At 37.5% G+C, this 26,349-nt stretch overlaps 2 protein-coding genes across 2 annotated transcripts; both read right to left on the bottom strand.

The window, feature by feature from the left end:
• Positions 1-966: 966 nt before the first annotated feature.
• LOC114113364 (keratin-associated protein 19-3-like) lies at positions 967-1,408 on the bottom strand. Its single transcript, XM_027965700.2, has one exon. It carries the CDS (start codon positions 1,406-1,408, stop codon positions 1,187-1,189), a length of 222 nt encoding a protein of 73 aa, XP_027821501.1. The 3' UTR covers positions 967-1,186.
• A 23,103-nt stretch (positions 1,409-24,511) lies between these two features.
• LOC114109328 (keratin-associated protein 19-3-like) lies at positions 24,512-25,001 on the bottom strand. Its single transcript, XM_027957679.3, has one exon. It carries the CDS (start codon positions 24,969-24,971, stop codon positions 24,750-24,752), a length of 222 nt encoding a protein of 73 aa, XP_027813480.1. The 5' UTR covers positions 24,972-25,001; the 3' UTR covers positions 24,512-24,749.
• Positions 25,002-26,349: the final 1,348 nt, after the last annotated feature.

Raw genomic sequence — 26,349 nt, 5'->3', positions numbered from 1 at the left:
TCTCCACTTTCACTTTCATCAAGAGGCTTTTTTGTTCCTCTTCACTTTCTGCCATAAGGGTGGTGTCATCTGCATATCTGAGGTTATTGATATTTCTCCCGGCAATCTTGATTCCAGCTTGTGTTTCTTCCAGTCCAGCGTTTCTCATGATGTACTCTACATATAAGTTAAATAAGCAGGGTGACAATATACAGCCTTGACGTACTTTTCCTATTTGGAACCAGTCTGTTGTTCCATGTCCAGGTCTAACTGTTGCTTCCTGACCTGCATATAGGTTTCCCAAGTGGCAGGTCAGGTGGTCTGGTATTCCCATCTTTTTCAGAATTTTCCTCAGTTTATTGTGATCCACACATTCAAAGGCTTTAGCATAGTCAATAAAGCAGAAATAGATGTTTTCTGGAACTCTCTTGCTTTTTTGATGATCCAGCAGATGTTAGCAATGTGATCTCTGGTTCCTCTGGCTTTTTCTAAAACCATCTTGAACATCTGGAAGTTCATGGTTCACGTATTGCTGTAGCCTGGCTTGGATTACAAATACTTCAGTGTAGTAATGATGATACAGATGAAGAACTGTGTTTCCATAAGAGGATGAGATGAGTAGGCTGAGTGACCGAAGTTCATGTTTTTATCATTTAAGTCAGTCTTAGGTTACATGCATAACAAACTAGATGAAAGTAGAAGATTGTGAAGAAAGGAAGATAACATATAATTCAAACAGTCACAGGAATACAGAATTTACTTTCTCTAAAAAATTAAAATATGGATTTTAAGTATTGTGAAATGCAAGCATGCTCTGATATAGTTTTAATAATATGGCTGATTACCAGTTATAAATAGCTATATCTAAGATGACTTATTTTCATAAAAATTTAATGGGGACAATCCTTATGTTTATAATTGGGTAACAGCAAAATTACATATAGGTATATATGCATAACTGAGTTAAATGAACCTATAAGAGCCATATTTTTAATTTCCAATTAGATCATTTATTGGTCATTTACAAAAGTCATCTGTTAGTGTCCATGCTAACAAATGTCAGGAGAGATGCTTCTAAATAATAAATTTTCTGAAATTCTTAAGTTTTTCATGCTAAATTGGCCTAGGGCAATTTTAGTTCATCGATTGAATAATGTTATATCAAATCCACTCATGGTAGCAGATGTTGGGGTACTACAGCCAGAGTTTAGTAGAAGCTGGAAAAACCACATCTTCTAAAGAACAGTGGACGGTGACAGCAGCCAGAGCCAAAGCTTCCAAAACCAGAGCCACATCCATAACTTTGAAAGCCTGAGCCACAGCCCAGCCTGTGGAAGCTGCTGCATCCACAGCCACGGCCAAAGCCCAGGCCTCCAAAGCCTCCGTAGCCGTAGCCGAGGCCTCCGTAGTGGTTGCTGTAATGGCACATGGTGTCAGGGGTGGTGAGTCCGGTTTGCTGTTCAAGACCAGGTCCTGAGTGTGGATGTCAGCACGTGCGGAGGGATGCTTATATACCCTGGTCACCACACGTGGTGATACATGAGGCCATTCCTTTGTATCATTCCAAACTGCATTTACGGGAGGCCAATTGTTAACCTGTTTGCTGACACAAGGAGAGGCACACACTCATTAAATTGTTTGAGATTGCATAACTGCCCGGTTAAAGTGTTCTTGAACTCATTACATTGTTTTTTAATAAGAGAAGAAAATATCTTCAAAGTCACAAAATAAAAATTCCCTGAACAGAATTCTTCGTTACTAGCACACTGCGTCCTTCATACTTGACGGTGTTTCCTCACTGAAATTTTTCTCATTTTCATAGCATTCTTTGTATTGTCATTTATTAATTCCACCTAGATTTAAATACAATAATCAAAATTAAAAATTTTAAGTCTATAGAATTATTTAAAGAAATATCAATTTTTTTGCCATTTGTATATACATATATAGATTATACATAATATCCACATATATAATACGTATATACTTACACACAGAAGAAAACTCTTTTGATTTTATTGAACAGCTTGCAAAACATCTTTGGTTTATCAATATGATAAAATTTATTTCAGGAAGTGAGGGACTATCTAATGGAACAAGCTCACTTTTTATAATCCATCTGAAAACTATGAAAAAATATTCTCTTTACATCATTACATAGTTTCTCAAAATAGACCATACCCAAAATATCTAAAATTATAGATGATTTTTTTGAGTAGAAACAATCTTTTTATTTTATTTTATTTTTATTTTTATTTTTACTTTATTTTACTTTACAATACTGTATTGGTTTTGCCATACATTGACATGAATCCACCACAGGTGTACATGCGTTCCCAAACGTGAACCCCCCTCCCACTTCCCTCCCCCTAACATCTCACTGGGTCATCCCCGTGCACCAGCCCCAAGCATGCTGTATCTTGCATCGGACATAGACTGGCAATTTGATTCTTACATGATAGTATACATGTTTCAATGCCATTCTCCCAAATCATCCTGCCCTCTCCCTCTCCCACACAGTTCAAAAGACTGTTCTATACATCTGTGTCTTTTTTGCTGTCTCACATACAGGGTTATCATCGCCATCTTTCTAAGTTAGTATGTGCGTTAGTATACTGTATCAGTGTTTTTCTTTCTGGCTTACTTCACTCTGTATAATAGGTTCCAGTTTCATCCACCTCATTAGAATTGATTCAAATGTATTCTTTTTAATGGCTGAGTAATACTCCATTGTGTATATGTACCACAGCTTTCTTATCCATTCATCTGCTGATGGACATCTAGATTGCTTCCATGCCCTGGCTATTATAAACAGTGCTGCGATGAACATAGGGGTACACGTGTCTCTTTCAATTCTGGTTTCCTCAGTGTGTATGCCCAGCAGTGGGATTTCTAGGTCATAAGGCAGTTCTATTTCCAGTTTTTTAAGAAATCTCCACACTTTTTTCCATAGTGGCTGTACTAGTTTGCATTCCCACCAACAGTGTAAGAGGGTTTCCTTTTCTCCACACCCTCTCCAGCATTTATTGCTTGTAGACTTTTGTATCACAGCCATTCTGACTGTTGTGAAATGGTACCTTATTCTGGTTTTGATTTGCATTTCTCTGATAATGAGTGATGTTGAGCATCTTTTCATGTGTTTGTTAGCCATCTGTATGTCTTCTTTGGAGAAATGTCTATTTAGTTATTTGGCCCATTTTTTGATTGGGTTGTTTATTTTTCTGGAATTGAGCTGCATAAGTTGCTTGTATATTTTTGAGATTAGTTGTTTGTCAGTTGCTTCATTTGCTATTATTTTCTCCCATTCTGGATGCTGCCTTTTCACCTTGCTTATAGTTTCCTTTGTTGTGCAGAAGCTTTTAATTTTAATTAGATCCCATTTGTTTATTTTTGCTTTTATTTCCAGAATTCTGGGAGGTGGATCATAGAGGATCCTGCTGTGATTTATGTCTGAGAGTGTTTTGCCTATGTTCTCCTCTAGGAGTTTTATAGTTTCTGGTCTTACATTTAGATCTTTAATCCATTTTTAGTTTTTTTTTTTTGTGAATGGTGTTAGAAAGTGATCTAGTTTCATTCTTTTACAAGTGGTTGACCAGTTTTCCCAGCACCACTTGTTAAAGAGATTGTCTTTTCTCCATTGTATATTCTTGCCTCCTTTGTCAAAGATAAGGTGTCCATATGAGTGTGGGTTTATCTCTGGGCTTTCTATTGAGTTCCATTGATCTATATTTCTGTCTTTGTGCCAGTACCATACTGTCTTGATGACTGTGGCTTTGTAGTAGAGCCTGAAGTCAGGCAAGTTGATTCCTCCAGGTCCATTCTTCTTTCTCAAGATTGCTTTGGCTATTCGAGGTTTTTTGTATTTCCATACAAATCTTGAAATTATTTGTTCTAGTTCTGTGAAAAATATCACTGGTAGCTTGATAGCGATTGCATTGAATTTGTAAATTGCTTTGGGTAGTATACTCATTTTCACTATATTGATTCTTCCGATCCATGAACATGGTATATTTCTCCATCTATCAGCGTCCTCTTTGATTTCTTTCATCAGTGTTTTATAGTTTTCTATATATAGGTCTTTAGTTTCTTTAGGTAGATATATTCCTAAATATTTTATTCTTTTCATTGCAATGGTGAATGGAATTGTTTCCTTAATTTCTTTTTCTACTTTCTCATTATTAGTGTATAGGAATGCAAGGGATTTCTGTGTGTTGATTTTATATCCTGCAACTTTACTATATTCATTGATGAGCTCTAGTAATTTTCTGGTGGAGTCTTTAGGGTTTTCTATGTAGAGAATCATGTCATCTGCAAACAGTGAGAGTTTTACTTCTTCTTTTCCAATTTGGATTCCTTTTATTTCTTTTTCTGCTCTGATTACTGTGGCCAAAACTTCCAGAACTATGTTGAATAGTAGCGGTGAAAGTGGGCACCCTTGTCTTGTTCCTGACTTTAGGGGAAATGCTTTCAATTTTTCACCATTGAGGATGATGTTTGCTGTGGATTTGTCATATATAGCTTTTATTATGTTGAGGTATGTTCCTTCTATTCCTGCTTTCTGGAGAGTTTTTATCATAATGGATGTTGAATTTTGTCAAAGGCCTTGTCTGCATCTATTAAGATAATCATATGGCTTTTATTTTTCAATTTGTTAATGTGGTGAATTACATTGATTGATTTGTGGATATTGAAGAATCCTTGCATCCCTGGGATAAAGCCCACTTGGTCATGGTGTATGATCTTTTTAATGTGTTGTTGGATTCTGCTTGCTAGATTTTGTTGAGGATTTTTGCATCTATGTTCATCAGTGATATTGGCCTGTAGTTTTCTTTTTTTGTGGCGTCTTTGTCAAGTTTTGGTATTAGGGTGATGGTGGCCTCATAGAATGAGTTTGGAAGTTTACCTTCCTCTGCAATTTTCTGGAAGAGTTTGAGTAGGATAGGTGTTAGCTCCTCTCGAAATTTTTGATAGAATTCAGCTGTGAAGCCGTCTGGACCTGGGCTTTTGTTTGCTGGAAGATTTCTGATTACAGTTTCAATTTCCGTGCTTGTGATGGGTCTGTTAAGATTTTCTATTTCTTCCTGGTTCAGTTTTGAAATGTTGTGCTTTTCTAAGAATTTGTCCATTTCTTCCACGTTGTCCATTTTATTGGCATATAATTGCTGATAGTAGTCTCTTATGATCCTTTGTATTTCTGTGTTGTCTGTTGTGATCTCTCCATTTTCATTTCTAATTTTATTGATTTGATTTTTCTCTCTTTGCTTCTTGATGAGTCTGCCTAATGGTTTGTCATTTTTATTTATCCTTTCAAAGAACCAGCTTTTGGCTTTGTTGATTTTTGCTATAGTTTCTTTTGTTTCTTTTGCATTTACTTCTACCCTAATTTTTAAGATTTCTTTCCTTCTACTAACTCTGGGGTTCTCCAATTCTTCCTCTTCTAGTTGCTTTAGGTGTAGAGTTAGGTTGTTTATTTGACTTTTTCTTGTTTCTTGAGGTATGCCTGTATTGCTATGAACTTGCCTCTTAGCACTGCTTTTATAGTGTCCCACAGGTTTTGGGTTTTTGTGTTTTCATTTTCATTTGTTTCTATGCATATTTTGATTTCTTTTTTGATTTCTTCTGTGATTTGTTGGTTATTCAGAAGTGTGTTGTTCAACCTCCATATGTTGAAAATTTTAATAGTTTTTCTCCTGTAATTGAGATCTAATCTTAATGCATTATGGTCAGAAAAGATGCTTGGAATGATTCTGATTTTTTTTTTTTAATTTATCAAGGTTAGATTTATGGTCCAGGATGTGATCTATCCTGGAGAATGTTCCATGAGCACTTGAGATAAAGGTGAAATTCATTGTTTTGGGGTGAAATGTCCTATAGATATCAATTAGGTCTAACTGGTCTAATGTATCATTTAAAGTTTGCGTTTCTTTGTTAATTTTCTGTTTAGTTGATCTGTCCATAGGTGTGAGTGGGGTATTAAAGTCTCCCACTATTATTGTGTTATTGTTGATTTCCCCTTTCATACTTGTTAGTGTTTGTCTTACATATTGTGGTGCTCCTATATTGGGTGCATATATATTTATAATTGTTATATCTTCTTCTTGGATTGATCCTTTGATCATTATGTAGTGGCCTTCTTTGTCTCTTTTCACAGCCTTTGTTTTAAAGTCTATTTTATCGGATATGAGTATTGCCACTTCTGCTTTCTTTTGGTCTCTATTTGCATGAAGTATCTTTCTCCAGCCCTTCACTTTCAGTCTGTATGTGTCCCTTGTTTTGAGGTGGGTCTCTTGTAAGCAGCATATAGAGGGGTCTTGTTTTTGTATCCATTCAGCCAGTCTTTGCCTTTTGGTTGGGGCATTCAGCCCATTTACATTTAAGGTAATTATTGATAAGTATGATCCCATTGCCATTTACTTTATTGTTTTGGGTTCGGGTTTATACACCCTTTTTGTGTTTCCTGTTTAGAGAATATCCTTTAGAATTTGTTGGAGAGCTGATTTGATGGTGCTGAAATCTCTCAGCTCTTGCTTGTCTGTAAAGCTTTTGATTTCTCCTTCGTATTTGAATGAGATCCTTGCTGGGTACAGTAATTTGGGCTGTAGGTTATTGTCTTTCATCACTTTAAGTATGTCTTGCCATTCCCTCCTGGCCTGAAGAGTTTCTATCAAAAGATCAGCTGTTATCCTTATGGGAATCCTCTCGTGTGTTATTTGTTGTTTTTCCCTTGCTGCTTTTAATATTTGTTCTTTGTGTTTGATCTTTGTTAATTTGATTAATATGTGTCTTGGGGTGTTTCGCCTTGGGTTTATCCTATTTGGAACTCTCTGTGTTTCGTGGACTTGGGTGATTATTTCCTTCCCCATTTTAGGGAAGTTTTCAACTATTATCTCCTCAAGGATTTTCTCATGGTCTTTCTTTTTGTCTTCTTCTTCTGGGACTCCTATAATTCGAATGTTGGAGCTTTTCATATTGTCCTGGAGGTCTCTGAGATTGTCCTCATTTCTTTTAATTCGTTTTTCTTTTTTCCTCTCTGATTCATTTGTTTCTACCATTCTATCTTCTATTTCACTAATCCTATCTTCTGCCTCCGTTATTCTATTTGTTGCCTCCAGAGTGTTTCTGATCTCATTTATTGCATTATTCATTATATATTGACTGATTTTTATTTCTTCTGGGTACTTGTTAAACCTTTTTGCATCTTCTCAATCCTTGTCTCTAGCCTATTTATCTGTGATTCCATTTTGATTTCAAGATTTTGGATCATTTTCACTATCAATATTTGGAATTCTTTCTCAGGTAGATTCCCTATCTCTTCCTCCTTTGTTTGGTTTGATGGGCATTTCTCCTGTTCCTTTACCTGCTGAGTATTCCTCTGTGTCTTCATCTTGGTTATATTGCTGCTTTTGGGGTGGCCTTTCTATATTCTGGTAATTTGTGGAGTTCTCTTTATTATGGAGCTTCCTCACTGTGGGTGGAGACGAGAAGAGGGAGGCTGTAGTTAGAGGTGACTGGAATGAGATGTGGTGAGATCAAAAGAGGAGAGAGCAGGCTAGCCAGTAGTCACTTCCTTGTGTGCGCTCCATAGTCTGGACTGCTCAGAGGTATTTACGGAGTTATACAGGGAAGAGGAGAAGGAGGAAGTAGACAGAGATGGCCAGGAGGATGAGAGGAATGAGAAGGAGAGAGACAAATCCTGCCAGTAACCAGTTCCTTAGGTGTTCTTCAAAGTCTGGAACACACACAGATTCACAGAGTTGGATAGAGAAGAGATGGGGGAGGAAAGAGACAGAGGCCACCTGGTGGAGAAAAAGGAGAGTCCAAAGGAGGAGAGAGTGGTCAAGCCAGTAATCTCGCTCTCAGGTAAAATTGAGTAGTGAAGTTTGGGTTTTTAAATGTACAAAATTGACAACAAAAACCAAAAAGCAAAGATTAAAAATGTAGAGTAGAGGTTGGATTTTCAAAAATACAATATTACAAAAAGAAGCAGAAGGAAAAAAGAAAAAAGAAAAAAAAAGCCACAAGAATTATTAAAAAAACACCAACAACAACCACATAAAGACTATATATGGTGTTTGCCTTAAAAAAATAGAGTCTTTTTTTTTGAAAAGTAATAGTAGGTTGTAGAAATAAAAATTAGAGGAGAAATAGAAGACTTAACAATTTAAAAAAAAAGAAAGGAAAAGAAAAAAAGAAAAAAAAGAAAGAAAGAAAAAGGAATGATTGTAAAAAAATAGTAAAGATATTTCTGGCCCTTCTCTGATGTTGTGGGCAGTGTGGGGTCACTTCCAAGGCGGTTCCCTCTGTTCACTTTCTTCTGTTTGCTGTTTTTTTAGGCTCACTAGTTCAGTCGCGCTGTGGGGGCGGGCGGGGGGAGGGGATGCTGCAAACAAATAGCACAGTCATGTGCACACAGTGTCTCAGCCCCGCTGGACCTGTCCCTTCTCGTGGTGCACAAACCGCTCCGGTTCTACAATGCTCAGCCGGGAACTGTCTGAGGCCGGCCCTAGGCTGCGTGCACCTCCCTGGTCTAAGCCACTTAGGTTCAGCGCTCAGGTAGCCCTCAGAGGCACAGATTCAGTTGGGACTGTGTTTTGTGCCCTTCCCAGGTCCGAGTAGCTCAGGAGTTTGGCAAGCACGGTCACTGCGACTTGTTGCCTTTTCTGTCTCTGCTGCTCAGTTTTCTGGGTGTAGTGCGGGTGCCCCTTGTGAGGCAGATGGTGACTGTCCAGCACCCCCAGAAGTCTTAGCAAAGAAGCCTGCTTACAGTTTAGTAGGTAAAGTCTCTCCGGGGCTGCAATTGCCCCTTTCCAGCCCTTACTGCTCCGGCTGACTGTCCCCGGTGGGGGATGGTCTGCAGCTGGCTATTTCCGTTCCGTCCTTTGTTCTGTGCGTGGTCCTGGCAGTGTCTTATGTTCGAGCTTTTTGCGTAGTAGCTATCTCACAGCCTGGATTGCTAGCCCAAGTTAGATCGTTCTGGTTGCGCTTGGGGTGTTCCTGCCCGAATCTTACAAAGCACTGCAGCCCACGCCTCCTGTGCTTCCCTGCCCTGCCCCCACTTGCTAGTGGTGGATGCAGGCGTCTGTGCTGCTTTTCCGCTGGGGGAGTTACTGTTGGGCTTGTAATCTGTTGGTTTTAATTATTTATTTATTTTTCCTTCCTGTTATGTTGCCCTCTGTGTTTCCAAGGCTCACCACAGACTCAGCAGGGATAGTGTTTCCTGGTGTTTGGAAACCTCTCTTCTTAAAATTCCCTTCCCAGGATGGAGCTCCCTCCCCACCTCCTTTGTCTCTTTTTCATCTTTTATATTTTTTCCTACCTGTTTTTGAAGACAATGGTCTGCTTTTCTGGTTGCCTGATGTCCTCTGCCAGCATTTAGAAGTTGTTTTGTGGAGTTTGCTTAGTGTTGAAATGTTCTTTTGAGGAATTTGTGAGGGAGAAAGTGGTCTTCCTGTCCTATTCCTCCGCCATCTTAGGACCGCCCCTTGAAACAATCTTTTTAATAAGTGGTGGTGGAGAAAATTTCATTCTTGCTGAAGAATGAAATTAGTATAATTCTGTAGTACAATATACAAAAATAGACACAAAATGGAATAAAGACCTAAATTTAATACCAGATACTATAAAGCTTTTAGTTTCATTGATCTTTGCTATTGTTTTATTCACCTCTATTTTATGTATTTCTGCTGATTGTTTATAATTTCTTTCCTTAACATAACTTTGAGCTTTTTTGTTCTTTCTCTAGTTGCTTTAAGTATAAAGTTAGTTTGTTTATTTGAGATTTTTCTGTTTCCTGAGGTAAGATTTTCTGTCTGAATAATCTCTGCACTGATAAAAGAAGGATTTTAAAGTCCCCCATTTAATTGTCTAATTGACTTGATTTCTTTTTATGGCCATGCTTCTATCTTGAGTGCATATAAATTTACAATTGTCATATCTTCTTGGATTGATCCATTCATCTTTATGCAGTGGCCTTTGTCTCTTCTGACAGTTTGTATTTTAATGTCTGACATGAGTACTGCTACTCCAGTACTCTTGATATCCATTTGCATAAAATATATTTTGCCATCCTTTCACTTTCAATTTGTATGTGTTCCTAGATCTGAAGCAGTTCTCTTATAGACAACATATATGTGAATTTGTATTTGTATCCATTTGGCCAGTCTATGTTTTTTGTTTGGAACATTTAATCCATTTACATTTAAGGTAATTATCAATTTGTATGTTATTATTGCCATTTTGCTAATTACTTTGGATTTACTTTTGTAAGGGCAGTGTATATTTTCTATGAAGAGTCTGCTCTCTACTATATTGTGCAATATCCCAGGTAACATTGACCTCTGAATCTTGTACTATTATATTCTTTACAAACAGTGCTTCCTATTTTAGAATAACATTAGCCTTTAGTTCAGTTCAGTTCAGTTCAGTCGCTCAGTCGTGTCCAACTCTTTGAGACCCCATGAATTGCAGCATGCCAGGCCTCCCTGTCCCTCACCAACTCCTGGAGTTCACTCAAACTCATGTGCATCGAGTCAGTGATGCCATCCAGCCATCTCATCCTCTGTCATCCCCTTTTCCTCCTGCCCCCAATCCCTCTCAGCATCAGAGTCTTTTCCAATGAGTCAACTCTTCGCATGAAGTGTCCAAAGTATTGGAGTTTCAGCTTCAGCATCAGTCCTTCCAATGAACACCCAGGACTGATCTCCTTTAGGATGAACTGCTTGGATCTCTGTACATATATTTAAATTTTAAAAAAAAAAAAAAGCTGGCTTAAAACTCAACATTCAAAGAACTAAGATCATAGCATTGGGTCCCATCACTTCATGGCAAATAGATGAGTAAAAAATGTAAACAGTAATAAACTTTACTTTCTTGGGCTCCAAAATCACTGAGGATAGTGATTGCAGCCACAAAATTAAAAGATGCTTGCTCCTTGGAAGAAAAGCTATGACAATCCTAGACAGCATTTTAAAAAGCAGAGAAATCACTTTGCCTACTAAGGTCTGTCTAGTAAAAGCTATGGTTTTTCCAGTAGTCATGTATGGATGTGAGAGTTGGACCATAAAGAAGGTTGAGCACTGAAGAACTGATGCTTTCCAACTGTGACACTGAGGAAGACTCTTCCGAGCCTCTTGGTCAGCAAGGAGATGAAACCAGTCAATCCTAGAGGAAACTAACCCTGAATATTCATTGGAAGGACTGATGCTGAAGCTGAAGTTCCAGTACTTTGGCCACCTCACATGAAGAACTGACTCTTGAAAAGACTCTGATTCTGGGAGAGATTGAAGGTAGCAGGAGAAGGGAATGCCAGAGGATGAGATGGTTGAATGGCATCACTGACTCAGTGGACATGAGTGTGAACCACTCCAGGAAGAAAGTGAAGGACAGGGAAGCCTGGCATGCTGCAGTCCATAGGGTCACATAGTCAGAGATGACTGAGTGATTGAACAACAACAACAATTGTGCATATAACACACCTTCCTCACTTTTCACTGTGGTTACATATGGAAATAATGCACCTGACAACAACTTTAAGATATTAACAGCAACCAAAATATTACCCTTGTTGGCCAACCCAGGCATGCTATTTACTGTAAAATAGGTATTGAAAATTTTACAGACCACATTTATCCAATGCTTGGAAAAGACTGGCCCACAACCAATCACTCTGATTCTGTGTTAGAATCAGCAATAGCCAGAGCATTAAAATCCACTAACAGATAATCTTGATTACAAATAGTGAATACTGCAAGCCCTCACATGAGGGCAGCGAGAGTCATCTCCTGACCCATCTTATAAGCTACCATTCTACCTAACATTTCTAGTTTCACAATTGGAAGCAAATTGAGTTTGTGGCCATGAAATCCAAGCAATCCAGTGCAATTATAATGTCATAGAGTCCTTCTTCCTGAGGAACTAGCAGGATGCTGAAGAGAACCAATGGAGCCCCAGCTGAACTGGGCACAGACATGAGAAATTAAGACAGGAAAACAGACTTCACAAGAGAATTTATGAAAAGAACTGCTCATCAGTCTCAACCCAGTGGGTGCAGTAGCTCTGCAGAAGTGGCAGAAGGCTAAGAACAGGCCAAGAACTGAAACCTTCAGGGACAGAGACACACCAGAGTTCAGAGGCTTTCCTTCTGCGTGTCTGATTTCTTGCCAAGACTCTGGTGAATAAGTCTGTGGTCTGTGAAAATCTGAACAAAAATTAGTACAAAGGTGACAGTGGAGATGCAAAGAAGATAGTGGTTAAGACTCTGCCTTGCAATGCAAGGCACACCAGTTAGATCCCTGGTATGGGAAGATCCCATATGCCACAAGAGCAACTAAGCCCCGTGAGAAGCAACTAATGAGTCCAATTATTGCAATTACCAAAGCTTGTGGTGCCTAGAGCCTGGGAACTGCAACAAAAGAATGCACTGCAATGAGAAGCCTGTGCACTGCAATGAAGAGTAGACCTTGCTTGCAGCAACTAGAAAAAGCCACATGCAGCTGCGAAGACCCACTGTAACCAAAAATTAAGCAAATAAATACATAAATAGATAAAAATAAAAAAAAAAATACTGAACCTGGAGAAAATCCTTGGTATGAGTTTATTGAATGAATGACTGAAAAGAAAAGTAGGGATCTTACAGATTCTGGTGATGTGTGGACACAGCAGTTTTGTATTCTGGTGGAGTCAGCAAAAGTAAAAAATAATAATAGGACTACTACCAGGCAGAAGGATATAGCAGTGCTGCAAGAGCCTTGGGTGGCCTCAGATAGCCAATCCCCCACCGTCCCTGCCATCTGGCCTCTGTCATGGCCCAGCCCTTCTTGAGTGGAGACTAGGACCTGGTGTGGAAAGCCCTTCATCCAGAGAAACAAGGCACAGCGGAAAAGTGGCCTCACCCTCACCCATCACGCACCACTGGGTGCTAAACCATTTGTAGATGACCTGCTTCTGGGTTGGGGCTTCTGACTTAGCAGAGCAGCTCCCTCACTGTTCTTGTTGTTTAGTCTCTCAGTCGTGTCCATCTCTTTGCGAACTCATGAACAACAGCACACCAGACTTCCCTGCCCTTCGCCTTCTTCCAGAGCTTGCTCAAACTCATGTCCATTGAAGTGATGAAGCCATCCAACCATCTCATCCTCTGGCATCCCCTTCTCCTCCTGCCTTCAATCTTTCCTAGCATCAGGGTTTTTTTCCAGTGAGTAGGCTCTGGGCATCAGGTGGCCAAAGTACTGGAGCTTGAGCTTCAGCATCAGTTCTTTCAGTGAACATTCAGGGTTGATTTCCTTTACAATTGACTGGTTTGATTTCCTTGGTACCTCTGGTGGCCCAGATGGTAAAGTGTCTTCCTGCAATGCAGGAGACCTTGGTTCTATCCATGGGTCAGGATGATCCTCTGGAGAAGGGCATGGCAATCCACTCCAGTATTCCTGCCTAGAGAATTCCAAGGAGAGAGGAGCCTGGCAGGCTACAGTCCACGGGATCACAAAGAGTTGGACAGGACTAAGCAACTAACACTTCCCTCACTGCTATCTATTGAATATCAGCCCTGAAGACAAGGGTTTGGGGAAAAAAGAAAAGTAATAATAACCTTATGTGAGAAAGAGCCTTTAGACTGACTGATGGGTTGGGATTGAGGTCTATAAGGGCAGACACTAGTTTCAATTTTAGCTTGTTTGTTTGTTTCAACTGTGAATTCTAACAAAAGCTGCGAGAGAAGTGGAATCCATCTTTCAGATGAGACAGTTGGAATGCCAGCTGTGGACATATGAGCAGAAGAAACCAACTTGGAAATGGTGCAGGGGAGCATGGAGACCCTGAGTGAGAAGCGGTCCGTGCTGGACATCACTGGAGCAAATAGAACGAAGGAGGTGAGGTGTTTATGAACAGCAAAGCACCAGGTGAGAGTTATATTTGACTCACAGTCCAAAAGGGTTAAATCTCAGACCCTAAGAGGGTAGAACAAAATGCGGATAATCTTGATTCTATACTTTACAGTTACCATTTTTCTTCTCTTCTCTACTCTTCTTCACAACCCATATATTGCTCTCCTATTCTACCTCTCTTTAAATCTGATTCTGCACTCATTCCCACTACATGCTTTGATGATCTAAATCATTTGTTCTTATCTATTTTTCCAATTAATATTTTATCCCTCTATTTGGGTCTCTAGTTCTATCATAATATTTTTGCTTTAAAAGTTTTCTTTATTCTTTGTGTCCTAGCCCCTTATTTTCTGTCAGGTAATTAGCAAATATTTTTTTCATATTACTTATTCATTAAGGTTTTAGATTTTTTTAAAAAAGATTTATGTACTTTAGAAATTATGAAGAAACCAACACATAGTAATTTTTTTAAAGTAAATAAAAAAATATATAATATTTTTAACAGAGCTTCTTAAAATCCCAATGCCTTGAATATTTCCAGAACTGAATATGCAGTGATGAAATTACTGAGACAAGAATAGATATATGAAGTTGGTGGCCAGTCATCTGCTATTTCTTGGTTCACTCTGTGAAGATGGTAAACCCAGCCCACGTTCAAGTTCCTCTGAACATGACCATATCTTGTAACTGCATCTTTAAGAACATGTTCACTTTCCATGGTTTAAACATGTTACTGAAAATTTTACTTTGTTTTGCTACTGTTGCTTTGTTTTGATTTGTCTTGAGGTTTATAAATAATGTTTCTATTGAGATATAATCGACATATATTATTATATTAGTTTCAGGTATAAAGCATATTGACTCAGAATTTGCATACATTGCAAAATGATCATCATAATAAGTCTAATTAAATCTATTGCCACACACTTAAAATTTTTTCCTGTGATAAAACTATTAACTCTTTCTCTATTGATAACTTTCAAATGTACAGTGTAGTGTTTTTAACCATATTTTCTATTATTTCCCTATGATATTTATTTTATAACTGGAAGTTTATAACTTTTGACCATTTTCACCCATTTTTCCCAACCCTCAGTCCATCTATTCTATCTGTGAGTTCAGAATTTTGTTTTTTTAATCCAGTGTATAAATGAGATCATACAATATTTGTCTTTCTTTATCTCATATCACTTAACATAATGCCTAGAAAGTCCTTCTATGTTGTTGCAAGTAGAAATATTTCTTTCTTTTTATGGCCGAATATTTCACACATTTTCTTTGTCCATTTTTCCATCTCTTAGGTTGATTCCAAACCCAGGCTATTGTAAATAGTGCTGCAATGAACATAGCAGGTGTGCAATGTGCTTTTCCTTTCTTCTTTCTTTATTTTAGCCCTGCTATATGACTTGTAGCAAGTTGTGGAAAATTCTTAAAGAGCAGGAAATACTAAACCACCTTGCTTGCCTCCTGCAAAACCTGTATGAAGGTCAAGAAGCAAGAGTTAGAACCTGTCATGGAACAACAAACTGGTTTAAAATTGGGAAAGGAGCACAAGCTGGAATCAAGACTCTGGGAGAAATACCAATAATCTCAGATATGCAGATTTCACTACCCTTATGGCAGAAAGCAAAGAGGAAATAAACAGCCTTTTGATGAAGCTAAAAGAGGAGAGTGAAAAAGCTGGCTTAAAACTCAGCATTCACAAAATGATCATGGCATCCGGTCCCATCGCTTCATGGCAAATAGATGGGGAAACAATGGAAACAGTGAGAGACTTTATTTTCTTGGGCTCCAAAATCACTGCAGATCATGACTGCAGCCATGAAATTAAAAGACGCTCCTTGAAAGAAAACCTATTGCAAACTTGTTGCTGTGATGTGCTTAGTCATTCAGTCATTTTCAACTCTTTGCTACCCCATGGACTGTAGCCCCCAGGCTCCTCTGTCCATAGGGATTTTCCAGGCAAGAATATTGGAAGAATTTCCATGCCCTTCTCCAGGAGATCTTCCCAACCCAAGGATCGAACCTAGGTCTCCCACATTGCAGGCAGATTCTTTACCATCTGAGTGACCAGGGAAACACATGATAAACCTAGACAGCATATTAAAAAGTACAGACCTTGCTTTGCCAACAAAGGTCTGTATAGTCAAAGCTATGGTTTTTCTAGTAGTCATGTGTGGATGTGAGAGTTAGACCATAAAGAAGGCTGAGCATTGACGAATTGATGTTTTTGAACTATGGTGCTGGAGAAGACTCTTGAAAAGCCCTTGGACTGCAAGGAGATTAAACCGGTCAATCTTCAAGGAAATCAGACTTAAATATTTATTGGAAGGACTAATGCTGATGCTGGGAAAGATTGAAGGTAGGAAGAGAAGGGGATGACAGAAGATGAGGTGGTTGGATGGCATCACTGACTCAGTGGACATGAGTTTGAGCAGGCTACCAGAGATGGTGATGGATGGGGAAGCCTGGCATGCTGCAGTCCATGGGGTCACAAAGACTCAGAGTGAACTGAGCAACTGAACAACAACAAATATAGCTTGTGGGATCTCAATTCCCTGACCAGGAATTGAACCTGGTTCATGGCAGTGAAAGTCCAGAATCCTAACCAGTAAATCACCAGGGAACTCCCGGCAAATTTCTCTTTGAGTTAGTGTTTTAATAACATTTTTGATAATACTTTTACCTAACTGTATCTGTTTACTGTCATTCCAAACAAAAATATTTGTCAACAAAAAATAAATAAATTGGGCCTGCTACAACTTGTAATGATTCCCTAAGATAAATTATTTATTCAAATGGCCTTTGGCATTTGAAGGAATATTTAACTCAAAGTACTAACTCTTCCTATTGTTAAATCCTGTTTTCTCCTTTATCAAATTTATTTTATTTTTATTATTTTTTAGAAAAAAACCAAATAGTTGGCAAAAACTATAGCTTTCTCAAGGAGTAATTTTGAAGTCAAATGATAACAAATAAATCTAACAAGTTTAAGAATTATTCCATGAATGAGTAAGTAATCTGCTTGATTAAGTGTAACGAGGGCTAATTTTTATTCTTATTTCCAATGAATATAGCTATGTTCACATGAGATAAAATTGAGTAGATTTTACAAACTTTTTGAAAACTGAATAATGAAATATGGCATGATTTGTTTGTATATATTCAAAGAAAATACTATGTAAATATATAATTAGAACAAAATGTTTTGAAACAATGCTGCGAAATATTTGAACCAGGTTATATTTTTATTGATTTCATTCTAGGTTAAATAATGGAACAATGTTAATATCCTTTGGATATTAATTATCTTTGGATGTGAGAAATATATATTTCTTTTCAGAGAAAGAAATGTTTTAATAATATGGATATATTATTTTACATATATTTTAATAATATGGATGACTACCAGTTATAAATAGGTATATCTAAGATGACTTATTTTCATAAAAAATTAAGAGATAATCCTTATATTTATAATTGACTATTAGAAAAATTACACATTAGGCATGTACACATAGCTGAGTTAAATGAACCATAAAGAACCATGTTTATTTCCAATTAGATGATTTATTGATCATCAGTATAAGTCATCTGGTAGTGCCCGAGCTAACAAATGCCAGGAGACATGAGATAGACATACTTCTAAATAATAAATTCTCTGAAATTCTTAAGTTTTACATGCTATGTAAGCCTAGAGTAATCTTAATTCATTGATTGAATAACATTATGTCAAATCCACTCATGGAAGCAGATGTTGGGGTACTACAGCCAGAGTTTAGTAGAAGCTGGAGAAACCACATCTTCTAAAGAACAGTGGACGGTGACAGCAGCCAGAGCCAAAGCTTCCGAAACCAGAGCCACATCCATAGCCTCCGAAGCTAGAGCCGTAGCCCAGCCTGCGGAAGCTGCCGCATCCACAGCCACGGCCAAAGCCCAGGCCTCCAAAGCCTCCGTAGCCGTAGCCCAGGCCTCCGTAGTGGTTGCTGTAATGGCACATGGCGTCAGGGGTGGTGAGTCCGGTTTGCTGTTCAAGACCAGGTCCTGAGTGTGGATGTCAGCACATGCGGAGGGATGCTTATATCCCCTGGTCACAACACGTGGTGATACGTGAGGCCATTCCTTTGTATCATTCCAAACTGTACATTTGCGGGAGGCCAATTGTTAACCTGTTTGCTGACACAAGGAGAGGCACACACTCATTAAAATGTTTGAGATTGCATAACTGCCTGGTTAAAATGTTCTTGAACTCATTACATTCTTTTTTAATGAGACAAGATAATGTCTTCAAAGTCACAGAATAAAAATTCCCTGAATAGAATTGAATTCTTCATTACTAAGCATATTGCATCATTCTTATTTGACGGTGTTTTTGCATTGAACATTTTCTCATTTTCCTATCATTCTTTATTTTGTTGTGTATTAATTCTACTTAGATTTAAATACAGTGATGAAAATTAAAAATTTTAAATCTATAAAATTCTTTAGAATAATATCAAATTTATTTTCCACTTGTGTATACAGAGACTATATGTAATATCCATATATAATATATATGTATACACACATACAAGAAAACGATTTTGATTTTATGTAACAGCTTACATAGCTTCCTTTTGATTTATCAACATAAATGTATTTTAGGAACTGAGGGACTATCCAAGGGAACTAACTCACTTTCATGAGCAGTTTGAAAACCATGAAAAAATATTCTCTTAATCATTGCAGATGGTGACTGCAGCCATGAAATTAAAAGACGCTTACTCCTTGGAAGAAAAGTTATGACAAACCTAGACAGCATATTCAAGAGCAGAGACATTACTTTGCCAACAACGGTCCGTCTAGTCAAGGCTATGGTTTTTCCAGTGGTCATGCATGGATGTGAGAGTTGGACTGTGAAGAAAGCTGAGTGCTGAAGAATTGATGCTTTTGAACTGTGGTGTTGGAGAAGACTCTTGAGAGTCCCTTGGACTGCAAGGAGATCCAACCAGTCCTTTCTAAAGGAGATCAGCCCTTGGTGTTCCTTGGAAGGAATGATGCTAAAGCTGAAACTCCAGTATTTTGGCCACCTCATGCGAAGAGTTGACTCATTGGAAAAGACTCTGATGCTGGGAGGGATTGGGGGCAGGAGGAAAAGGGGACAACAGAAGATGAGATGGCTGGATGGCATCACTGACTTGATGGACGCGAGTGTGAGTGAACTCTGGGAGTTGGTGATGGACAGGGAGGCCTGGCGTGCTGGGATTCATGGAGTCGCAAAGAGTCAGACATGACTGAGCAACTGAACTGGACTTAGTGACTGAACTGAACTGAACATCGTTATCCACTTTTCCAAAATGTACAATACCCAAATATCTTAAAATGTAGATGATTTTGCCTCTGTGCTTTACACTTAATCATCTCTCTTCTTTACTCATTTTTATAATCCATATATTATGCTCTTACTCAACTTCTGTTTAAATCTCATGCTATACTCATTCCCAATACATGCTTGTGCCATCTAGGTCTTTTATTCTTATCTATTTTTTCCAATAATTATTTTATCCTTCTATTTGTCTCTAGTTTTATCATAAATTTCTACTTTTAAATTTTCTTTCCCAATTCTGAGTGTCCCATCCCCTTATTTTCTCTCAGGTAATCAGCAAATAATTTTTTATAATGTATTCCTTATTCATTAAGATTGGATTTAAAAATTTTATATGCTTTAAAAATTATGGCAAAAACCAACACAACATTGTGAAAAATTTTGTATATTTAAATTAAAACAGTTGAAAATATACATACAATACTTTTAACAGAGTTTCTTAAAATCCTGGTGCCTTGAATAACTCCAAAAATGAAGGTACAGTGATGGAATGCCTGAGATACAAACGGGTATATGAAGTAGTGACCAGTCTTCTGCTGTTTCTTCGTTCACTCTGTGAAGATGGTAAACCCAGCCCACATACAAACTCCTCTGAATGTGACCATATCTTGATCTTGGGTCTTTAACATGTACGCTTTCTATGACTTAACCATGTTACTGAGGATTTTGTTTTGTTTTGTTACTCTTGCTTTGTTTTGATTTGTCTTGAGGTTTATAAGTGACATTTTTATTGAGATATAGTTGACATACATTATTATATTAGTTTCAGATGTACAACATAATGATTCAATATTTGTATATGTTGTAAATGATTACCATAATAAATCTAGTTAAATCAATCACCACGCAGATGCAATTTTTTCCTGTGATAAAACTATTAAGATATACTCTCTTAATAACTTTCAAATGTGCAATATGGTATTATTAACCATATTCCCTATGTTGTACATTAAGTCCCATGATATTTATTTTATAAGTGGAAGCTTATAACTTTTGACCACTTTCACACATTTTGCCCAACACTTAGCCCGTGTAGCTGGCAGCCACCAATCTATTCTATCTGTGAGTCCAGAGTTTTGTTTTTTTAATGCTGCATACAAGTGAGATTATACAATATTTGTCTTTGTCTTATTTCAAATGCCTTCAAAGTCCTTCTATGTCACTGCAAGTAGAAAGATTTACTTCTTTTATAGGTGAATGATATTTCATTTTATAAATAGCACATTTTCTTTGTCTATTTTCCCATCAATTGCCTCTTAGATTAATTCTATACCTAGACTAAGATAAATAATGCTGCAGTGAAATTGGGAATGCAAATATGTTTTTTGGTTTTTTTTTTCTTTCCTTTTCTTTCTCTTTTTGCCTTGCCACATGGCTTGTGGGATCTCAGTTCTATGACCAGGAATTGAACCTGGGCCATGGTAGTGAAACTCCAGAATCCTAACCATTAGGCAAAAGAGAACTCTTCACAAATATCTTTTTGAATTAGTGTTTCAATTACATTTCAATAACATTTTTGATGATATATTTTCCTAACTGGATTTGTTTTCTGTCTTTCCAAACTAAAAACCTTGTTAAATTAATACAATAATAAATTCTGCATGTCACAGCTTGTAATGATTCCCTAAGATGAATTATTGACTCAAATGACTTTCAGTTTTAAAGGAATATTTAACTCAAAGCAATAATTAATCCTACTGTTAAATCCTGTTTTCTCCTTTATCAAACTTTATTCTATCTTTATTTTTTATTCCAAAAAATACTTGGAAAAATCTATACTTTCCTCATGGAGAAGGCAATGGCAACCCACTCCAGTACACTTGCTTGGAAAATCCCATGGAAGGAGGGGCCTGGTGGGCTGCCATCCATGGGGTCGCTAGGAGTCAGACACGACTGAAGCGACTTAGCAGCAGTAGCAGCATATTTTTCTCAATGAGTTATTTTGAAGTCAAATGATGACAAATATAACAAGTTTAAGAATCCCATGAATGATTAAGTAAATGGGCTATATTGAGTGTGAAGTGTGAAAGTTGCTTAGTCGTGTCTGACTCTTTGTGACCGCATGGACTACGAGAGTCCATGGAATTTTCCAGGCCAGAATACTGGAGTGGGTAGTCTTTCCCTTCTCCAGGGGATCTTCATAACCCAGGGACTGAACCCACGTCTCTTGCATTGCAGGTAGATTCTTTACCAGCTGAGCCACAAGGGATGTCCATATTGAGTGTGATGAGGGCTAATTTTTGTTCTTATTTCAATGAAAATAGCTATGCTTACATGAGATAAAAGCCAATAGAATTTACAATTTTTTAAAAAGCTGAATAATGAAATATGCCATGATTGACTTGTGCATTTTCAAAGAAAATAACAATATGTAGATATATAATTAAGATAAAAAATTAGAAAATAAATCTGTGAAATATACAGACCAGATATTTTTTATTGATTGAATTGTGGGTTAAATAAGGGAACAATGGCAATATCTTTTGGATATTAATTAATTTGAAAACTGAGAAATGCAAATTTCTTTTGAGAAATTTCTTTGCTCTTTGCTTACTTTGTTTTTGATTTTTCTTTTGGTTAATTCAATGGACTCAAAGACTTAGGCAATTCTTTGTTAGTCTTTTTGAGAACTGTCTGCAAGGAGGCAAGGAGTTGATTGTGAAGCTCACGTCCTGTTTTGCCATGCTAAATGATGAAGACATATTCTTCCATTGGCCAAAATATAGCTTTTATTTGGAAGCTAAGGGCAATTGTGGAGGATCAGTGGTAAAGAATCCTCCTGCTATTACAGGAGACATGGGTTCAATCCCTGAGTCAGGAAGATCCCCTAAAGAAGGAAATTGTAACCCTCTCCAGTATTCTTGCCTGGAAAATCCCATGGAAAGAGGAGCCTACATTTCATGGGTTCACAGAAGCACTGGACTTGGATGGGGGAGCCTGAATTAGCAACTAAACAGTAACAACAAAAGACACTCCTAGCATTAATTCAAAATATGTTTCTTAGACAAAATGAATCATGAAGTAGGATGTAATAAAATATGATAATACATTTGACTAGAAGTATCATACACAACACTTTTAATGACATTGATGGCAGTTTTCATTTTTAGCCCTATAGGGAATGTCCATAGCCAGAACCAGACATGGAAGAGCAGACTGGTTCCAAATTGGGAAAGGAGTATGTCAAAGCTGTATGTTGTCATCCTGCTTATTTAACTTCCATGTAGAGTACATCATGGAATATGCTGGGCTGGATGAAGCACAAGCTGGAATCAAGATTGCCAGGAGAAATAGCAGTAACCTCATGCAGATGAAAACCACTATATGGCAGAAAGCGAAGAAGAAATAAAGAGACTGGATAAAAGTCAAAGAGGAGAGAAAAAATGTTGGCTTAAAACTTAACATTTAGAAAACTAGGATCATGGCATCTGGTCCCATTACTTCATGGCAAATAGATGAGGAAACAATGGAAACAGTGACAGACTTTATTTTCTTGGGCTCCAAAATCACTAGAGATTGTGACCACAGCCTTGAAATTTAAAAAAAATGCTTGCTCCTCAAAAGAAAAGCTATGATAAGCTTAGACAGCCTATGAAAAAGTACAGACAGTACTTTGCCAACAAAGGTCCGTATAGTCAAAGCTATGGTTTTTCCAATAGTCATACATGAATGTAGGAGTTCAACAATAAAGAAGGCTGAGCAATGAAGAATTCATGTTTTCAAACTGTGGTTTTGGAGAAGACTCTTGAGAGTCCCTTGGACTGCAAGGAGATCAAACCAATCAATCCTAAAGGAAATCAATCCTGAATATTCTTTGGAAGCACTGATGCTGAAGCTGAAGCTCCAGTAGTTTGGCCAACTGATGGGAAGAGCTAACTCATTAGAAAAGACCCTGATGCTAAGAAAGATTGAAGACAGGAGGAGAAGTGTTCGACAGAGGATGAGATGGTTGAATAGCATCACTGACTCAATGAACTTGAGTTTGAGCAAGCTCCTGCAAAGGGTGAAGGACAGAGAAGCCTAGTTGCTGTAGTCCATGGGGTCGCAAAGAGTCAGACATGACTGAGGTACTAAACAACCATAAAGCCTGTCCATATACTAGGAACTACTACCTATTGCATGGGTGCATATTCAGTTGCTTCAGTCATATCTGACTCTTTGTGACCCCATGGACCATAGTCCACCAGGCTCGTCCCTCCATGGGATTTTCCCAAAAAGAAAATTGGAGTGAGTTGCCCACCTTTAGGGGAGGTGCCTTGCCCCCTGACCCAAGCATCTAACCTACATCTTGTGCCTTGGCAAATAATTCATTACCACTGAGCCACACAGAAAGCCCTTTTTAAATTATATTTGCCCAATTTATACCAAATATTATTTGGGTTATATCATTATCTGAAGATATCATTAAGTTTTAGGAAAACAATTTAGAAAATCTGGAATTTTAACTGTTCCCTATTTCTTATATTGCACTGAAATGATTGTTTCTGAAAGAATAATGTTTCTTTTACATTCCGCTAAATATGATTTTTTTAAACATCAAATGGAAATTTTGATTGTAAAATTTTTGCTCTTTGATAATATTTCTATGCATTTAGTGCTTTTGTTTTCATTGTTGTTCAGTCACTAAATCATGTCTGACTCTTTGTGCCCCCTGAACTGAAGTAGGCCAGGCTTCCCTGTCCTTCTCTATCTCCCAGAGTTTCCACAAACTCACATCCACTGAACTGGTGATGCTATCCAATCACCTTATTCTCTGCTGCCACTTTCTCCTCCTGCTCTCATGTTTCCCAGCATCAGTATTATCTCCAATGAGTTCTTACTGAATTACAGATACTTCAGTGTAGTAATGATGATGCAGATGATTTAAAAGGGTAAGTGAGATGAGTGAGTTGAGGGGCCAAAGTTCATACTTTTACTATCCAGTTTTCTCAGTGACTTTTGGATCATTTTACTCATTTATCTTACATGCCTAACAAACTAGATGAAAGCAGAAGATGACAAATATAGGACAACATTATAACACACATTATAATTTATGTATTCACAGAAAAACAGAGCTTATTTTTCCTAAAAATTTAGAAACGTGGATTTTAAGATTTGTGAAATGCAAGTATGCTCTAACTACAGGTTTAATAATACAGATGACTGCCAACTATAAAAAGGTATAGCTAACATGACCTGTTTTATAAAAAATAATAAAGGAGCTAATCCTTGTATTTATAGTTGACAAATAGAAAAGTTAAATACAGGTAGATACACATACCAAGTTAAATGAAACCAAAGAGCCATAGTTTATATTTCCAATTAGATAATTTATTGGTCATCAACATCAGTCATTTCTTAGGGCCCAAGTTAACAAATTCCAGGAAACATGAGACAGAGATGCTTATAACTAATTAATAAATAATAAATTCTCTGAAATTCTTAAGGTTTGGGTGTATATAGGCCTAGGGAAATTTCAGTTCTTCAACCGAATAATGTTTCAAATCCATTCTTGGTAGCAGATGTTGGGTTACTAGAGTCAGAGTTTAGTAGAAGCTGGAGAAACCACATCTTCTAAAGAACAGTGGACGGTGACAGCAGCCAGAGCCAAAGCTTCCAAAACCGGAGCCATAGCCATAGCCTCCAAAGCCAGAGCCGTAGCCCAGCCTGCGGAAGCTGCCGCATCCACAGCCACGGCCAAAGCCCAGGCCACCAAAGCCTCCGTAGCCGTAGCCCAGGCCTCCGTAGTGGTTGCTGTAATGGCACATGGTGTCAGGGGTGGTGAGTCCGGTTTGCTGTTCAAGACCAGGTCCTGAGTGTGGATGTCAGCACGTGCGGAGGGATGCTTATATACCCTGGTCACAACACATGGGAAAACATGTGGTCATTCCTTTGTTTCATTCCAAATTAGGCATTTACCTGAAGCACATTATTAAGGTGCTGACACAAGGAGAGGCACACAAATTAAATTGCTTGAGCTTACATAACTGCCTGACTAAAAGGTCCTTGAACTCATTACACTCTTTTTTAATTAAAGAAAAGAAATTTGTTGTCAAAGTCACAAATTTGTGTTGGCACAGCCACAAAGTAAAAATTTCCTGAGCAGAAGTTTTCATTACTAAGCATATTGCATCATTCATATTTGACAGTGTTTTCTCATAAAATTTTTTCTCATTTCTCCTTTTCCTGGAATTCTTTGGTTTCTCATGTATCAATTCCACCTAGATTTAAATACAATGATCTAAATATAAAATTTTAAATATATAAAATTTTTCAAATAAATATCAAATTTATTTCCCATTTGCATGTATATAATATATACATATAATATAAATATATACAAAATATATATGTATACACACACAAGAAAGCTATTTTGATTTTACATATGATGTACAAAATACCTTTTTGATTATAAATATAATAAAATTTATCTCACGAATAGAAAGGAGCTTTCCAAGGGAAAATACTCACTTTCATAACCAGTTGAAAACCATTATAAAATAGTGCCTTATATGATAATCTTCTTTTTCAGAACAGACAATACCCAAAATATGGCCTAAAAGTGCAGATGATCCTAGGTGTATGCTTTACAGTTACTATCTTTCTTCTCTTCTCTTCTCCATGATTCGTGTATCTTTCTTCTGGGAAACCTCTCTTTAAATCCCACTCAGCATTCACTCTCAGGCATGCTAGCATCAGCTAGGTCTTTTGTTCTTACCCACTTGTTCCAATCAGTATTTTTTCTTTCTACTCATGTCTCTAATTTTATCATAATATTTTTGATCTTGAATTTTCTTTAGAAATTCCGTTCGTCTCAGTGCCTTATTTTCCCTTAGGTAGCAGGCAAATATTTTTTTCCTAAACCATTACCTATTCATTAAAGTTTAGCCTTAAAATAAAGTTTGTCTTCCCTTAAAATCATACAGCTTTTTCAACAGAGCGTCTCAAAATCTTGATGTCTTGAAAATCTCCAAAAATGAATGTGCAGTGATGAAATGACTGAGACAGGAGAAAGGTATTGGAAGCTGTTGGATAGTCTTCTGCTGTTCCTTGGCTCACTCTGCAAAGACAGCAAACCCAACCCACTTTTAAGCTCTTCTGGATCTAATCATATCTTGCTCCTGGGTTTTTAACACCATATCA

Source organism: Ovis aries, chromosome 1 (genome assembly GCF_016772045.2).
Source record: "Ovis aries strain OAR_USU_Benz2616 breed Rambouillet chromosome 1, ARS-UI_Ramb_v3.0, whole genome shotgun sequence".
In the NCBI taxonomy this organism is placed as follows: domain Eukaryota; kingdom Metazoa; phylum Chordata; class Mammalia; order Artiodactyla; family Bovidae; genus Ovis; species Ovis aries.
The sequence above is the reverse complement of the archived record's forward strand: the minus strand, read 5'-3'. Positions and strand labels throughout refer to the sequence as shown.

Bases quoted from the DNA above. Each gene is read 5' to 3' on its own strand.
- LOC114113364 (XM_027965700.2), bottom strand. From the start codon at position 1,408: ATGTGCCATTACAGCAACCACTACGGAGGCCTCGGCTACGGCTACGGA.
- LOC114109328 (XM_027957679.3), bottom strand. From the start codon at position 24,971: ATGTGCCATTACAGCAACCACTACGGAGGCCTGGGCTACGGCTACGGA.